This window comes from Anopheles maculipalpis, chromosome 3RL, assembly GCF_943734695.1.
Source record: "Anopheles maculipalpis chromosome 3RL, idAnoMacuDA_375_x, whole genome shotgun sequence".
NCBI classification, from domain to species: Eukaryota; Metazoa; Arthropoda; class Insecta; order Diptera; family Culicidae; genus Anopheles; species Anopheles maculipalpis.
Genome location: NC_064872.1, coordinates 7,822,258 through 7,841,213, shown reverse-complemented (window position 1 = coordinate 7,841,213; position 18,956 = coordinate 7,822,258). Strand labels below are relative to the sequence as shown.

The window sequence follows — 18,956 nt, the reverse complement described above, 5'->3', positions numbered from 1 at the left end:
GTGTTACCCTCATCCACCATTTTTTTGCGTTGAACAGAGGTCGTTGGGGGTATTATAAGTTCATGCGAATGCGCTCTTCCGTGCTCGGTCGCTGGGGTGTAAGTGCTAGTAAAAAAGAAGCATAAAAGTCATAGGTCATCGAAACAGCGGCCATTCCTCGTATATTTTGCTTCGAATAATCGAAGATGTCACAAGTAAGGCGACAGAGGAAACACACAAATGTGTGTATCACCTTCGAGCAGTTTTGCATTTTGCACGTTCGTGGTGCATCCTGCCAAAGCTGTCGAACCGGTGCACCGAACTGAACTGAAGTGCAGGAAATTGTTGCCTTCGAGGTGAGTGCGTGATACGAAAACGTAAAAAAAAAAAAATGAAGAAAGAAAAGTGTACGACACCATCATCATGAACTTCGGGTGTTTGTGTGCGAATGGTGCATCAGCGGTGTAGAGATAAAGCAAGAAGGACACGTTTTTTTTTGCCTTGAAACTCTCCTTGATTCTGGCCGAACTTTTTCACATTTTGCGGCATTCTTGTGAGCGCTGGGCAAAAGTTTGATTTTGTGCCCAGGAATGACCTGGCATTTATTTATTCCCTGATTCATTTCGTATAGACCGTATTGTATGTGTGTGTGTTTTCCTCGAGCGTTGGTTAGTTGGACCTATTTGGGTTTCAACTGAAGGCGGAAGAATCAAGAGGTACAGGCAAATCGAGCCAAAATCGGGCAATGATTTCTGTTTAACGCGTGCCTCTTTTCGAGGTGCCTGAACTGCTCTGGACACGAAATATCTCTCTACCATTGTCGATTTCGTGCTCGTCCCATGGCCGGCATCGCTGGGTTGGGAAACTTCTTGGCGAGTTTTCACGCCATCGGCATTCCCATGAACAGCGCAAAAATCATTTCGCATCAGAACGTGCCTTCATGCGCTGATGGTAGAATGGCAGGCAGGCTTTGAATCGGTTTGAATTTATGGATGTGCTTTAAATTATTAATTCCTACACACGGAATGGTGTCTTGGTGGACGTGGACGGAAACTCTGGGAAAAGAAAGGTTTTATTTTATCGAACGTGTTTTAGATGGTACATTTTTGCTTTATTAAAGTTTTAGCATTGTTTTAGTAAAATCTTTGTTTTATTTTGCTTTAATTTGTTGGATAATTCTTAACAATTGATTGATAATTTAAAAAAATGCTCTTTATTTTACATATTTTTATATCTCCTTTTCATCAACGTGAACAGTTTATTTCGATTTTAGTTTAGATTTTATTTTTCAATTAATTCATTAGTTTGGTATCTTGTTTTACTGTTTTCTACTTCACGTTTGGTATTGATTTATTCTTCAGAATTGTATCTGAATTGTAGTTTAAGCTTACGTATGTTTACTCTTATTAATAGATATATGTGTAATTTTGCTGCTTTGCATTAAACTATTTCCTTATTCGTTTTTCCCGTTTTCTTTCTCATTTCTATACAAGTCTTTCGTTGGTTTTAATGTTTTACTTTTTCTTTTTAATTTTGTTAATTTTTCTGTGTAACATTGTTCTCAGTTACACAGAACTTTAAAGACTGTTATTTTTTTAAAATGCCTTTATAATATGATGCCTTTTCGTGTAGTCAGCATTATGCAAAGTTTAATCATTTATAGCAACGCTACAAATTCTTAAACCGTTTGATGCTTCCTTCATTGTAATCCCAAGATCTCCTACAGGGTGTGAAAAATACAACCCAAGTTAAAATAAAATCACAACACCACGATACGATCAAGCTCAAATCATCCGTGGAAGTCAAAGGCAATCGCAAGGAAGCATAAAAATTCAAACAAATGGAAATCCACAATTCAAATCGTGTTCAAGACAAGGCAAGAAAAACAAAACCCCGAAACACCGTGCAGTAAGTGTGGAGGTGTGATGAACTCTACCGGTACGATTTGCAACGTTCTTGGCCCCAGTGGAACGATTTTCGCTCCAGCCTCATCTCGCGTATCCTTCTTTTCGACACGCTCGCTTCTGGCTGGCTGAAAAATGGCCACGGCTCATATTTCGGATACGGAAGTGGTGGGCTGTAGCCCAAAGTGGCTGCTTAAAGCGATGGCCACGTATACACTCTCGGGCTGGTTTATGATGTAAATCATGTTTGACGATCGTTTGGCGACGAGATGCGGATGGGTTGTGAAGGGCTGGGATGGCGCGCACCACAGTCCGATGAGCGCTCTGGGATACACGGATGTGTCGGTGTGTGTGTGTGTGTGTGTGTGTGTGTGTGTGTGTGTGTGTACTTTGAAAGTTTTATTTTCTCGGACACATTCAACGAGCTTTATGGCCGGTGTTGAAGGATTCCTCTGTTCGCCGATCCTTAACCTTTTTTGGTGGAATGTGTGGCTGTCTGTGCTTCCAGCCCAGGAAAAGATCTTCTGCGAAAGAATAAAACCTTTCGGTATCGGTATGATAAAACAGCGATATAAAGATTAAGCAGCAATTTTTATGATTGTTTTTGCCCTGGCTGCTACTCCTCAGCTCAGTCTTTCAGGGGTTCATTTTCATCCGGATAAAGGACGAAAGATGATGCACACGCGCTGACAACGGTGTTATTATAATGATCGTTGTTGTGCTTTTTTCTCCCTTCTTGGGCTTCTTGGCGTTGCCGTTTGCGTTACCGCTCATTGCTATCATTATGCGTCGACGCGTTGTTGCTTAGTCGTGTCCTCCGTGGCGACAAATTATGCTAACTGTCGGTGTTTGTGTCGGTTGGTCGTTTTTGTCGGTTTGGTTTGATAATTTTTTCATTAAATTTTGTTCCAAGTCTCCACGTTGCTAGTCATTTTTGTCGTCTTCTGGTTGTGAAGCTAACAACAACAGCAACAAAAAAGACAGAAAAATATAAAAGTAACACAACCATCGTCCAGGAGAGAGGTCACTCTTCGTTCTCTTACGACTTAGCGCTTAAGCACATCCCGTATACTGCTACAAGAAGTGTGGTCAAATAAATGGAAATTGTACATCATGGGATGAAAACGAAGAGAAGAAGTAAAAAAAGGGGAGAATCGGAAATGTAAAGTGGTCCATTTCTATTGCAGCCAAACCTACCGGGTCGACGGGTTTATTCTTGAAGCAGTCAACAAAACCGAGCATTTTCGGTATGGTTTTGCATGGTACGATTATCATATAACCGTAGCCATTATCATAATCATAATATTGCTCTGCGTCAGCCATGCTGAATGACTACCCATTCCGTCCCGATGGATGTGTTAAAGTCTTCAATTTGTTGGTAGTTTCGGACTTCGTGTGGTGTGTGTGTGTTGAACATTCCGATGCGTTTCTTTAGAGCACTTGCTATAATAACCAAACTAATTGTTTTGATCCAGAGGGCAACAACACTTTATTTTTACTTGAATTTGGTTTTCTATGCTGTTGGAATCTCACCGGAGTCTGAGGCAAGGTGACGGACTCGCCTGTTAGTTGTTTAACATCGCTCTGGAGGGTGTCATGCGAAGCGCGGGTTTCGACATTTGGGGCAGGATTTTCGAGGATCGTTTCGCGCTTCGCGGATGACATCGACATCATCGGACAACTGCGGTGTTCAGGGGAATCGTGCCTACTACGAGCTCCACTAACTCCTGCGATCCAGAAGACTCCAACAACACTCGTATGTACGATTTATCGTACCTTGATACGTTCGGTAGTTCTCTTAGGGGACGATTCTTGAACTATGTTGACGGAGGACGCCAATGCACTCGCCATTTTCGAACGGCGGGTGCTAATGGCTATCTTTGGCGGTGTGTGCAAGCAGTTCATGTGGCGAAGGAGAATGAACCACGAGCTAGCTGAGCTGTTTGGCGGTGCTGATATCCTGACGATGGTCAAAGCCGGAAGGCCGGAAGAAGGTGCTTGTTTTCGAACCGTTTGGCACGAGGCGTAGAGAAGCACAGCGAGCTCGTTGGCTGGATCAAGTGGAGTCTAACCTGTCGTCGATCGGATACAGCCGTGGATGGAGGACTGCAGCCCTAGATAGAGTTTCCTGGAAACTGATTGGCTATCTGGTCATGTCGACGCAACGTACTCAATCCTGAGCAGGCCAAGAAGAAGAACTATTTTATTTGTAGTTTAAATTCCCTATAGCTCCAAAGCGTCTAAAATAAGATGAATTTTAATCAGAAATCGCATCACGCATGACAGTAACCGCCATAAAACTGGACCAGTTTTATCTAACGAGCAATGAATCTTAAAATCTCTTTTATATCGGCCCTCCGTTGCATGTTTTAAATTGTGCAATGTTATTTAGTTCAAGACAAACAACACTTGCTCCATAAGAGTTTAAATAATATGCCCCTTTCACTCAGCACATTAATACCCCTGACAGTTTCAAAATAGACATAAAATCCAAATTTAAACGATCCTCACCATTAAGGTAACTTCACACACCCAACCTGTTTGGAACCCGTTTGTTTGAAAGATATGCAAATCAGCTGTGGTGAAAAGGTGCGGACGGGAAGAAGAAGAAGTATTGCGGCAGGCGCAGATGTACATCGTAAAGTGGTTGGTCCACTGTGCTACTCAAGGTTTGTGCCGAGATGCATGTTGTCTCCACGGATTAATACAATCTATTTCGAGATGCGAACAACAAACCAAAACACTCGGTGATGGAGAGGCAACTTCTAATTCGTTTTGTCCACCTTTTTGCGCTGTCAAAGGTTCGGTCGATCGTTGGCTTCGTTCCGATAGTGGATCGTGCGTTCAAGCACTGTTGACAACCATGCTCAAATTGGCAAATATTGATCGATCGTATTTGCACGCGATCCTGTGGAGGCCGTGGCCAGGCGGAACTATGTTGACGATCACACGAGCAATGACTAGCGTCATTGAAATAGCAAGACGTGTAGCTCGAAATTAAATGATATTTTCAGTTAAAAAATTAACATACATTTTTTTTCTACAGAGAAACTAGTTTTCTTGATGCGATTAAATATTGTCTTACATAATTTTTGTGCTACTAAAAATCTATTTATATTTATTCCTCCTTAAAGCCTTTCAAGGGTAGTAAGAAGCAGTTGTGACACACTTCATCTGCGAATAAATACGTTTAGCTTACAGCACAACTACCTACGTAGGTAGTTGTGTCCACCCCATTTGGAGTGTGCTCTTATCTCAGCCAGTGCAATAACAGCAGGTTGTGCCTTATCATGTTGTGAAGAGCAAACAAGGCGATGAGCGCTATTAAAAAAATCAAAACACAAGTTCATGGGCGACGGTGCGATTAGAATTGTTCAAATGACCCTCAATGAAACCAACCAGGAAAGGGTTTGCTTGGACATTATTTCCGCATTTTGATCGCATTCGTTTCAGTGTGGAAATTTTTAAAAATAAAAATGCGTTTAATCGGGCTGAAGTTGAGAACAATAATTTTGTAAAAATGGTACTTATTTTTCTCGCCTGCTTGTGAACAAGCTAATTCAATTCGTAAACCAGAATCGTAAACTGATTGCCGCCCTTCGTATGGCTGGGTATATGTGTGTGTGTGTGTGTATGATCTTATTGCATGGTACTGTACTAAGAGCCACCGTTCAACGATTACAATCACCAACACCAGCTTGCAAGTGCTGTGTAATTTATGGGCGAATCCCACGATTATCTTATCACATGTCTCTTATCGCTCTCGTGGACGGGTTTGACTAGTGATTATAAAACCATTTTCCTTCCACAATACTACGCTTACACTTCTGTCCGGCTTGTTTGAAGTGAAGGTTTTTTTTCACAGCGCTTCGGTAGTTTGAAGCTATCAGCACTTAGATTGTTACGGTTTCTACCACAAAAAAAGCGGAAATTGGTTAACGTCAACCTTGGTCAGGGATTTATTGGTGAAGTGATAAAGCTTCTGGAAGTATGGATGGGACATAAAAAGTGGCTGTGAGATCGTACTAATCTTAATGCATATGCATACGAATGCATTCAATCAAGCAATTAGAATCTAAACTCCATTTAATACAAACAAATGAGCTTTCTTGCCTTCCGAACTGGCAGCGGATGTCAAGTCGTTCAACCTGTACGATAAAACCCGGTTCAGGATATTTATCATTCTACAGCCTGTTTCCCATATCCAAAGCATAGAAAACCACCCCGAGAACGAGATAAACAAGCAATGCACTACGATAATTGATGACCACCCTCGACACTCGACATCCAGCCGACCCAGTCCCGACTCCGATGCCGAGCTTACGATGCATTTAAAGTTCATTATCATTCCGGTTTGCTAGTTGATGGATGTACTTGGCTTGCTTGCGTGCGCCTGTGTTGAAGGTAGCTTCTTCACCAGGCCACCTCTGTGCACCTTCGTCAGCGGTTGATGGATGCGACAATGTTACCAGCAACTGTATCTTGGAGAACATTTTTCGTCTGGTCGCCTATCGTTTGATGCGTTCCAGAACACACGCCCCCCTGTGCTCCTTGGAACAACAACGGCTGGCAACAATGTCAGGTGTGATGTACGAATCCCATCGTCCGACCCCAAAACGGAAACGGAGCTGTCCGGAGTGGGGTTTGGTGGGAAAGGTGTAAAGACGGGCGCGAAAAAACAAAGCGCACCCCATTTCCTGCGACCATTAATTTGTTGATGTGAAATTTATTTAAATCATCTAGCACCAGAAAGCAAAACAGAAAGCGGAAACGGCAAACACTCAGCAGCTTCGGAGTTCACCGTTCAAAGGAATCGATTATGTTCCCTCTCTATCAAAATATCTCCGCTGCTACATTGTAGTAAATGGTGTGCGGCCTTATACCAGTGCTTTTGCTGCTGCGGTCTCCGCAACACACTGGTTTCGGCAAGTGGGAATTTATTCAAATCTTGCGCCTCATCAAGTCACCCTTTTCCCCAAGGCTCTGCAGACTTGTGATTCAAATGGGCAAAAGAAAAGAAAGCTTGTCTCATTCTGATGGTGTTCCGTGCATTATTGTTTGGCAGCATTAAAGCACCAAACCAGAGAGAAGTAGCTTGCAGCGAAGAAAAGCTGTTGGTTTTTCGCATTTGTCGCGATTGGGGTGTAATTAATTTGATTTTGCCGAGATCTCCTCGCCCAGCCGGTGAAGATGCCCAGAAGGCTAGTGTTTGATTGTGGTGAAATTGTTGCAAATTAGGCAGAAGGATAAGGACTTGTGTCGCCTCCGTTTTTGTGTCTGTACAGTGTTTCACCGATGAGGGAATCGGTTTTATTTTGTGGTTAAACCATTCGTCAATGATTTTGAGAGGGCAGGACGTCGTTAAGCCAAAAAGAAGGAGAAGTAGAATAGTCTTCAAATTAAGCAATTGCTTAAGTTTTGATTTTTTGTTGTGCTAAGTGTTGATGTCCGTAAAGTCCGTAAAATAGATAAAATCGAAAGCAGCAGAAGTTAGGAATCTAATCAATAAAAACTGCGACAACTGTTGGATTGAAAAAGACAGTGTTGCCAGTATAGAGTGAACTATTTTCCACCTCAAATTTTGAATTTTACAGGACATTCCTGCCCTTGTCTTTCATCTTCGTAAAACCCTGTTTGGTGCTTCCATGTTTAAACCCCTTAGGCGAGGCTTTCCAAGTAAGAGAGCAATCCAAGATTTCACGCATTAGGGCAGATGAGTTTTGCAGACAACATTTATAACACTTCTCGCCTAGCAATCAGTATTTTATTCCTTCTAATCACTCTCTGTTAAAGTTTATCGCATGAATCAAACACGCCTCGAAAGACGATCCTTCACTGTGACTCTGTAGGGCTCAGCATAAAATCCACCAGATGGGTTCCAATAGCGACTTTTCCTTGCTGGAAAATCCTCTTAGATTTTCCTCCATCGGTACCAAAAGCAGACTGATGACATTGGCGTAAAGCTAGAATGAAGCAGAGGGCGAGATTTTTCACATTTCATCCACCGTGTAATGGTGCTCGAATTTCCACGCGTTTTCCTTCTACTCATACGCATGTGTGTGTGTGTGTGTTGCCAAGTGTTGCTTGTCCGCATGAAGTTAATTGCCATCAGCGAGCACAGAGGCTCACGCTCATAAATTCTGATGAATAAAAGCACCGGTGGGGACATACTAGTCGTCGCTTTTCGCAGCCTGTGGTGAAGCCTGTCTTAAAAGAAAAAGAACAGGAAACTGTGTTTCGCTTGTGCCATCAACACTCCTTCAAATTTGGATTTTTGAGCCGTAGCCAAAGGAAATGAGGCCCATAAAAAAAATCGAATAAAGTACCCTGTGGCTTCAGAAGCTTTGATGGTTCTATCGCACTAACGTTTCACTAACCTTCTGTTGACATTGAAATCGAGATGGCATGTGGGAAATTTTGAGGTCTAGCGAAATGGGAGGGATAAAGAAAAACCGAGAAACTGACGCAATGCCATCAAACTATGCAGTTTGGATTTGGATGGTTTTATTTTTGAACAAAATAATCGTAAAAACACACGCAGCGTTCATTAGTGGAGACGTGGAAAGAGGATCACGATGAGTTGATTTGATGATTTGAGGTGGTTTGGGTGGAGTAGTTCCCGGTTGGTTTGAACACAACACACGCTACGGCTGACTGTGAATGCTGGCAAATTCAAAATTTGAATAAAATTTATCCAATAAAATAAATGAAAATGAGAATATGGTGACCATTGCGCTGGTATAGTCACGCCATTCTGCTGCTCGACCACGGAGATTAGTTCGCATTGTGATATTATCAGTTGAAAATCATATCCATTGCTTGAATAAATTCAGCTACTTCGAAACTCAATAGCATAACATTTTCTCTTCTATTAGCACCAAAAACGTTCAACCTTGCTTCGAAAAGTAGCTGAAAGCAGCAATGATTGAATTTTTCATACAATTTACAAATTTTAGAACCCTCCAACGTCGCCGTTACGCTTAGGATTTTGATTGGGTAAATTGATATAAATCCGAGTCGGCCCAAATTACTCCACATCCCTCAGTCAGCGTATTGTACAGCACACATAATCGGTATTGATTTTCATCCTCCAATCTTTCCTTTCGTTCCATGTGCTCACCTTCGACGAACAAATAAAAATCGGATTTTTTTCGGGACCGGCCTGTTAATCCATCAGCATCGACAATTCACCGACATACGGCCGATGATAACGATACGTCGGCAGTGGTACAGCAGGCGAAGGATCAACAGCCACCGAACGGGAAGCATTCCAGCTCGAACGAGAACTTTCCCCAGCCATCGAACGGGGGTGCCCTGGCGCCGGCCTCCCTACAGGCAGCATCGCCCCAAACGATGACACTGACGGCGGATAAAAATAAAACCAGTAAGTAGAAATTCTACTTTAACTTAAAATGCACTGAACAACAGCAGGGAGGATACGGAGACCCGGAGTGTTTTCGGGGTAGGAAAATACTTTGCTGAATTTTTTCCTCTCGCATAACAAAAAAATGGTTGTCGGTCATACACCTACCAACGACTCGGGAGTCCTTAATTTCCTTGTTGATGTATGTGTATGTGTATGTGTATGTGTATGTGTAGCATATTTTACACACCGTGGAGTAGTGTCACAGCAGTAATCGATTCACTACCGAAAAGTTGATGTCAGAAATTGAGAAAATTGTGGTAGCCATAGGAGAAGTGAACTCCTCTCTTGGCTGGCTTGCCTCCCGAGGTGCTCCGAGACGATGACAGAAAAGTTGTGTAACCCGACTGGATGAATGAGGTGATTAACAAGAGATCCCCTACGCGACGAGGTGTCGTCAGAGGTGGCGCTGATAGACAGGAGACAAAAATGTGACAGTGACTACAGCAGGTTTGGTGAGATATACCACACAGGACTCAGCAAGGAGAGTTGACTGAGGCTGTCAAAAAAGCGTCATCCATAGACAAGACACACAACGCAAACAAAAGATATTCTCTCCCCCTCGCGGTACCATCATGCGGTGGTAAGGTTCGAATTTCGTCGTGACAGGAAACCCCGGTGGGTATGTGTGTGTGCTATCGTTGATTGGGCAGGCGGGAAAACATAGTCTGGAATCCACATCGTTTCTACGCCTCGCATCCAGGAATCCATCCTCAAGTGTTTAGTAAGCTACCACGCTCTGGACTTGGGACTGTGGGGTGGGCTCAAAAGAAAAAGGTTTGATACAGCTTCAGCTTTCCCCCTTAATGCTCCGAACCTATCCCGGGAGTTGAGGTGGAATTTTCCCGGGTCGGAAAAATCGTTATTAATTAATTTCTAAAATATGCTTTTCGATTCTTAATGAGCTTTTAAATTGGAGGAGATGAGCGAACGGAATTATCAACGTAGACAGCATAATTTCGTCCGTCGTTCGGCAAGGCCGTCGCCCATTTGGTTGGAGGCGACGAGTGTGTCTTTCGGACGATCAACAGGACGAGAAAGATCGCTTCATCTATTCTGTTCATGCTTTGCAAACGTAGCTACCAGGACATTTACATCAAACCAGAAAAACAGTATCAAAAGAACGTAGGAAGAAGTCTCAAATATAAATAAAAACGATGCGTCTGCCGTTTCTATATCCCAGAAGTTTATTAATTTAAACCGAATAGTTAAGGATGGATATTGCTGTTTTTTTATTATTTTTGTTTCTTTTAATAGCTTAAAAATTTTCTCGTTCGCTGCGCTGTGTGTCGCTATCGATATCGTTCGCCAGTGAGCGGAATGAAAATTATTAAACATCGTTAGAATGCATTAAGATTTTAACCGTTTGTAAGTGAATCATGAAATGCTTAACCTTTTTAAGTGCTGCCCGGTTCGTTAATGGAAGGGACAGCTGTGTGCTAGGGTTAAATCCCCCACTCCTCCCAACCCTTAGGTTAATGCACACCGCACTCGAGCGCGATTAGAATTAGTGTAACAAGCGAGCAAGCGTACGGAAGATTGGTGCTTGTTTTTATGTGCAAGTGAAAGTTGAAGATTGTTTGGAAGGGTTTTTACAGTTTGCTGCACGAATTTGGGAATAGTTTAAATGTTTTAGATATATTTTGTTCACTAAGAAATTTACAATAAAATAAAAATGTTTGGTTTGGTAAAGTTTGGTGCAAGACTCGCAAAAAACACTACAAACATTTTACTGAGAAAAGGACTCTAGAAGAAGCGGAAGTTCAGTTGCCAAATTAAATTAATTGTTTGCCGTCTTATTCGAACTTGACTATGAAGGCTAGATTGGTTTTAAATTACATGATGCCGAATCGATCAGTTTTGGCAACTAATGACTATAAAATCACTTTAAAAATTTTTCAACGTCAAATCTGTAACGATTTAGGTAGTCTTGTTACTGGAGAATTTCTTGATCCTTGAATTTAGGAGGAGAAAAACTTGGAGTACCTGCAAGTTTGGCACACAAATAGCGGACTATTCATTTTTTGAACCCCTAGGTACACAAATAACTCTGATAATCCTCTTTTATTTCTTAGCTTAATGACCTACTCGGGTCACGTTGACCAGCGAAAGACTTAATTGCCTTTCGATGGCTTGCGTGACCTAGTAGATCGTCAAGTCCCAAGAAGAAGTATTTTTCCGGAAAGCAAAATAAAAATTATTCAACACACCTCTGTGTCACCCACTGTACAGTGACGGGTTCGGCGCTTGCAATTCTTCCTTTTCGTGCGTCATTGGTTCCATCTTAAGCAGCTCATTGCTCTGACAATTTCGCTCGATGAAAACGTTAATTTGAAGCGTGTGCAATCCGGTGGAATGCTTCTTGGCGAGAAAGGAGTATCTTAGCTTGCAATAGCTTTAGTTGAGAAATAACGCTTCAAGAGTCACGAGGAGAAGTAGCAAAATGCGAGGGGGGCTGTGAGGGGGGGGGGGGGGGGGGAGGTGATGGGTTCGCGATCAAACACGATTAACCCTTTCGCTGCAGCATCATATCGACATCTGCTTGGTAGGGATGGCTTTACCTATAAGCCTTTGCGAAATGGATTTGGTCCCCAAAAAAGGCAAACAAGATGCGCGGAGTTTGTAAGATGGGCAAATGGGTAAGCTTCTTGAAGTCGTTGGGACAAATTCTCGGTAAATTAAAAACCATAAATTGTACCTCTCATGTGTGTAATGGCGAGATGTTCCCGATCCTTTCGAGAAGATCACAAACAAAACAGCCTCTATAATAAACCCTTTTCTTTCTCTCTCTTTCTCTCCCTCTCCATTCTAGAACTACTTAAATGTCACTGCGACATTTGCAAGGACGAAAACTTCGTGTGCGAAACGGACGGCCTTTGCTTTACCTCGCTCACGCGCGAATCGGACGGTACACTCAAGTACTCCTACAGGTAGGGTCTTATCTGCATCCAACTTGGTCTAACCGTTTTACTACTTCATTTCACACGCTCATTGTCGCAATTGCAATTTTCCGTTTAATCGTGTGTTCGTCCGAATCGTTCGAAACATACTTAACCTCTCACTACCCTTTTTAGTATCATCATTGATTTCACGCGTATTCGCGTAAAAGGTAACAAAGAGTATGGTTTTTACGTTTCCCTTTCTTTCTCTCTCTTTCTCTAAATAACTTCAGTCATAGTCGTTTTGTCGTTTTTGTTTCATCCTTCCTCGTTCTCGTCTCGTCTCAGATCATCTGTTCTTTTTTCTGTCTTCAACAATACGTTTTTTCATCGCGATCATCACTCAATTTCATATTAGAGGGACGCCTTACGAGGTTCAGTTTCACCAGTTCACCCCGCGCATATTCTTCCCTTCGAACGATCCGGGTATCGTTTGCGATTGGAAATAACTTTCCCTAACTCCCCCCCCATTCACGGCCCACTGAACTGGGATCTGGAAAAAAGGTTAACCCTTTTCCTCGTCAGCCGACACGTGTGCTAACGATAAAAAGGTGTCACGGATCGAAAGTAACCAGTTAAAACAAAGAAAAGCAGATCATCCCTTCCGCCTGTTTTTCCCTCTTCAATAACTTCCACTATAACGTCGTGTACATTTCGAAAGGAAATGGACATCTTCTCGCTTTGATTTTTCACGCTTTTCGCTCGAGATGTGCTCAGAAAAAACGGGGTTTCTATTTCTTGTCGCATTTACTTTTGCGTGTCCTGCTGCTCAATCCGTTAGTGTGTGACTGTGGAATGATGCGGTTTTCCATGTGTTATCCTTTTTGGTCGCTGTAAGTACTGTTAGCAACCCTTTCTGCGGAACATCCCCAACCAAACAGTCGCGACTTCCAGCCGGAATCCGGTGTAATGCTTGTAAATAGTCGTTTTATTTGCAATATACCCCCAAAACAGGGGGTTGAGGAAAGCTTCCGAACCAGAAGACAGGGATAAACCTCCTGGAAGGACCTTCTACTTTTTTCTGAAAAAAAAAAATGGACGAATTGTAGTGAGGAAAAGCGGCAACAACTGTCCGCCACACGCGCGGCGCTACTGAAGAAGATACTTTTTCGTACGCTTTTTTTCCGGCAAAGCAGAAGGGAAACCCCAAGACTGGAGCAATCCTTTTTTTCCCGTGTCGCTGTGATATGGTGTCCTTCTATCGCCCTGTTTGTGTGCAAGCATCTGCAGACGAAGAAACCAACGAGGGAGGTTGTGTTTTCTGTGCGCGTGTGGTGAAAAATCATAATACCATCGGACCGAAACGGACACGAGCTTTTCATGTTGTGCGCTTTTTCCTACTCCCCCTCTTTGTGGAAGGTGAGGAGAGCGGAGAGGAGGTTGAAGTTAGACGTCCTTTCTGTGCTTCCCTTTATTTGTGCGTGACGATAAACGAAAAATCATTTGAAAAGTCTTATTGGGCTTTGTTTTCTAATTTTTTATTTGTTGCTTTTCGATTTGAGAACGAGCGAGAGACACAACAACAAAAAAATGTAAAATTTATTCTATTTCCAAGTTGGAAAACTGTTCTAAAAGGTAATAAAGAAAAAAGGAAAACACAATCATATTTGGTAAGGAAAATAAGCACAACCTCCTTCTTTACTTGGGGAGATCGCTTGGTCACCACACACAAAACGTGGGGCGAATGGAAGAAAAATCACGAAACAAAAACACGAAAAAGTGGAAAAATCTGTTTGTTAGCATCCGGTGGTATGTGTGTGTGTGTGGCCAGCAGCAGCAGGTCTCTTTGTATTGTCGTTTCACGGCCATGGTATGATCTTATTACTGACGATTTTGGTGTTTCCTTTATTAGTATTCAGCTACCATCGTCACCCCCGTCCAGGTGTGTGTGTCTATGTACGTGGCTGTCTAAGGATTCTGTCTCATACATCTTCTTCCCCTCCTTCCACAGTCCACTATCTCCGAATTTTCTTCCTCTTAAGATTATAATCCGCATCCTAAATTTCCGTAGAACGCGAAGCGTTTTAATTAAATCCAATAATAATTTCAAGAAAATTCATGTCGTCATGCCCTTTTCGCTCTCCTACTGCATGTTACCTTCCTCGCCCTTTCGTTAGGACTTACTCCAGAGGAAAAGCACCACGATTTGAATCATTCGTGTTCTCCCCCCCACACTTGAAGAGGCGTTATCGTGAACTTTGGAGCATTTTTGTCGTCTCCTACTTTGCTTGGTATGTTCCGGAGCACATAGTTCAACCTATCGCAGGCCCGTTGCGGTTGAGAGAAGAATCGAAGAGAGGCGGTCCTTTCTTCCCACCCTCATGTGCGCAAGGCTCATGGAAAGCATCAAACCTAATCCTACATCTGCTTCTGTATGATTATTTCATACAGCGTGAACGGTTCTTTCGGTCTCACGTCGTCTACCATCACATGGAGACTTCGATCCATGCAGTGTCGTTCCTTGCCGTCCTCGTATCGTGTGGTAAGCCTGAACTGGAAGCGCTGACCGGAATAATGATGCGCAGTTTTCGACCAACAGGCAACCGATGGTCAACAGATTCTCGGGAGGCAGGTTTTTTTGTGGGACGTTTGTATTCCACATTTGGGTTCTTCAGTGTGTAGTGTTTTATACCTTTTTGCCTCTTATGGTGATCGTAAAAAGCTGAGGCTTCTGAATATGATTGTTCCAGCTACTTTCTATCGTTTCGTTTTGTTTGAAAGTTTAGAACCATCTAAAGCTGGAATTTTATTCCATTTTTTGTGTTGATAGCAAGAAATTTTAATTTTATTGAAATTGTTATCGTACAGTTGTTGATTTGTGTTGCGATTTGGTAATTCATGTTATAGTTTTTGTATTTTTTTTATTTCGTTTATTTGTTTTCGTTTTCGTTTTTGTTTTCGTTATCGTCTATTCGATGATTTCCTTTTACTATCCCAAGTTATCATTTTGAGGTGCTCTTCATATTTTTTGTTTCAAACAATCAATTTTAAAATGATTTTTCATTACTAATTTTTTATTTTATGTATCTGTTTATTTTTTAATGTGCTGCAAAGCAAAATTGCGTTGATTTTAACACATTCTATAAATTTTATTACATATCTTATAGTTATACCGTTTTCAAATTGTTTTTTTTTTTTTTGTTCCTTAGTTATTACCTTAGCAATAAGAAAAATTATAATTTTCCCACTCCCATTGTCACATTTGTTTTTATGTTTCGCTCTTACCGGTTTCGCTCATGCACACGAGCAAGCGAGCGAGCGAGTAAGTGTACCATTTCCCGCAGGAAAAATACCTTTCCACTTCATTTCGCTAATATTTATTTTACGAGCCCATAAAAAGGCAATGAAATTGCAAAGTTATGACATCGATTTCAGCTCGAACTGTTTCATCTTCGCCCGGTGTTTGTTTCTTTCACTTCGAACAACGTTACAGCGAGAGCGAGAGAGCGAGAAACACGGACATAACAAAAAAAGTTGTAGGAAACAAACACCAAATTAACCCTTACCAAACACAACCACTGCTCGGGTACATAACAAAAAAAAACCAAATCAGTTTAAGGCACGGCGCCAACACAAAACACGAACCGATTACTAGGGAAAAATGACAATTTTCCAGCCCATTCGATACATTTGTTTTTGTTTGTGTTCTGTTTCAACGGATCCTGGTCATGGCCTCAAAATTCTATCGTGAGCTCTCTCGAGCGTACAGCTCTCCAGGCTAAAGCACAGTAAAAAGCGTTCATTCAGCATTCGGTACACGTCATTTGCAAAAACGAGGAATATGATCTGGTATTTCTTGCTCGATTGAAAGAAAGAAAAAAAAGGCAGAAAAGCTAAAGTAATTCCACCCCAAACTGCGCGCTGCTATCCAAATCATCGGTGTAAGCATATGTGGCAACATTAAAATCATACTCTCCATATCGGTTGGACATTTTCTACGATTCGATACGCTGTCGCTGGCAGTGAAAAACAAATCGAAACCAAAAGCAACGCAAACCAGTGTTGGGGTTTTTTTAGTTAAGTGAAATCCTTTCCATTCTGCTGGTGAACGCGGTTCCAAGCCGTTTGGTAATTTTATGGCATCGTCGCAAGAGTCGCAAAATTGAATTCGAATTGTAATGGGAGCGTGTGTGAGTTCGCGCGCTACAGTTGACTAGATTGTTTCTATTCTCGCCAGTTGCTTGGCCACGGGAAGAAAAAGGCTAGATGAGAGCGAGAACAGGATTTTTGTTTAGAAGCATTTTGGTAATGTGCTATTGATAGGAAAACCGATACGTGGTGGTTGGTACATTAGATGGTTGTTCTAAAAATTGATGAAAAAACGAGAGGATGAAAATTTGTTCAAGCTGACATTTATCGGTTCGTGTAGTTTCAAATGTTTTATCCGCTCGTTGGCAATAATTGCATCCTACACATGAAAATCACAGTTGAACATTTGTTTATGCAAATGCTGTGAAAATAAATTTTATAATTGCAATGAAAGTTTATTTTCTGGCAGAGCATAAGTGACAGCTTAAAGCTTTTGGTTGGTCTGTTTAATTTTCCACTTTTTTAACGATCTTTGTGGTTGAAAAGTAGCCCTATATTTCAACATTTTTTTTCCTATATCCAAGGAGAGGTGCTTTGGTTTCAATGAGTTTGGAACTCAAACGATTTCCGTCGTTTCTGTCGTTACCTTTAAAAAGTGAATTATATCTCAATAGAAAGTTGTTAATTAAAATTTTATCCACATGCGGCATATTCGTAAACTCAAGTTCGTGTCGACGGCTATTTGATTTATGTGTTGGCGCCTTATCGTTGAACAGGGTAATTAATAAGATGCCATATAATAGAAGTACGATTATTTATATTTGAAAAAGCTGCTGCATAGCAAGAAAAGAAAAAGGTGCTAATTTTTTATTTTCAACACCTTTTTTTCTATTGGAAGGTAGTTAATTCACACGTATAACCAGCAACTATAACTAACTATCTCTAGAAGAGTCGTTTTTGCAGGGGGGGATGAATTATGGCTACTCCAAGTTTTCTTCGATGGAGGTTTGTGTAGTTGAGTTTAGAAGGGGAAGTGGATTACCGCTTGGTCAAGCCTTCAAGTTGCGTCGTTCACCCTTTGAAAAAGCACACTATTTTACACACACACAACGGGGTATGGCTAGCAATTAAAACTGTCTATTTAATGGAGAAATTGATAGCTGTCCAGAGGCTTTCCTCGGTGTTGCATGCGTTCCCTGTTAGCTGACTAACGCTCGGTTCCGATAAATAGTCTGCTAATTAGGCTGAAAGCAGTTGCTAAACGGCTACGGTATAGATATAAACACTCTGTGTAGAAGTGTATGTAGTAGCTATACGTGGCCATTAAAGCAGTGTGCGCGCTGGTTAGCACATTATTTAAATTAGAGAGAGAGAAAAAAAAAGAAACGTCTACCTTCTTTTGGCCATTGTTAATGATCGTTACATGCGGTGGTAAAAGTGTTTGCATGTTCACTCCGCTTGACCACTGTTTATGTTTGGCTGCTCGTCTGGCTAGTTATGACATAAAATTAATTGAAAGTTAATGGCGGCCGCCCAGCCGCCGTGCCATTCATCTAAGCTCCAAAAAGTTGTGAAACATCCTTATGTGCAACTGAGTGTTTCAACTCAAATCGGCTTTTCACAGAACTGTACAATGTTCTGCAATGGAAGTTATAGGGAAGTTAAATCAAAATAGAACCATCTTTGCTCCATTGCGAAGCAGTATAAAATATGAATGGATTCCTTTCATGCACAACACTTCGCGGGAAAACTGTTGTTGTTCTGCTTCATTTGGTCGCTGTCCCTGTGCGCTCGGCTAGGGCAAGGCAGCCGTTTGATGATCGGTAATGAGATTTCGTTCTGTCGACTGTGGTAAAATCAGTAAATAAATGCTATTTCTTTGATTCATTTTCAACGATTTTAGCCCTATTGGAAATCGTTTTTCTGCGTGGCCTGTTCTGTGCTGGTGGCTGCGTGTGCATCGATTTTTTTTTTACTTTTGCAATCGAAACCACACTCAATATGGTTTGGTTGGATACAAAAATAGACTCTAGGGTGCATGCGTGTGGGCTCTTTGTGGACACGTGTAGGAATGCTGTAAACCAACAATCCACAGAATTTCGAAAATTTCTATTTGTGTTGCTGTCTCACTGTGCTTACACCGAATAGAGGATGCTGCTTGGGTGCAGTCCAGCAAAAAAAAAAAAAAAACACCAAAAATTTCGTGTAATTCATCCTACTACGGGCTCTTCGGTATTCGAATGGAAAATTACATTTTAAATATTGCGTTACAGACAAAGCATACATGCCTGACTGACTGAATCACTACTAACTCAACATGATCGGCTCTAACGTTTTTTGACCGAATGTAATAATGTAACATTTCGCTCGCAATCTTTCCCGAAGGTGTTTCGATCTGAAGGACCATCTAGGTCTATTTACCTGGAACTGGTGCCGTAATCAGACGGATGGTACACCAAACGATCACTACTGTTGCTACGGACCAGACTTGTGTAATTTGTCGCTCAAACCCGCGACTCCCATGGTGGAAGGTGCGCTTTGGTTTTTTAATATTTTTATTTCTTTACTTTTCTTATGTTTCATTGCGTCTTTTGTTGTTTGTGTTTTGACTTTTCTTTGTTATGTGAATTTTGTTTTTTTTTTTGTTGCTGTTCGAATTACAGATTACTATTCTCTTTTTTT

The 18,956-nt window shown here is 41.6% G+C and overlaps 2 protein-coding genes across 3 annotated transcripts in view; one reads left to right on the top strand and one right to left on the bottom strand.

Annotated features, from left to right (window-relative positions):
• Positions 1-18,956, bottom strand: part of LOC126560363 (protein Shroom) — a 301,881-nt gene that overhangs the window by 50,317 nt on the left and 232,608 nt on the right. The window lies entirely within an intron of this gene.
• Positions 1-18,956, top strand: part of LOC126564613 (TGF-beta receptor type-1) — a 101,382-nt gene that overhangs the window by 26,789 nt on the left and 55,637 nt on the right. Inside the window, exons 2-3 of one of the 2 annotated variants that reach the window (XM_050221693.1) lie at positions 9,061-9,267; positions 12,119-12,236. In XM_050221693.1, coding sequence (XP_050077650.1) covers positions 9,237-9,267; positions 12,119-12,236 — 149 coding nt within the window. In that variant the 5' untranslated portion in view covers positions 9,061-9,236. Of the gene's footprint in view, positions 1-9,060; positions 9,268-12,118; positions 12,237-18,956 lie in introns of those variants that run through there. The other variant, XM_050221692.1, reaches the window with a different exon arrangement.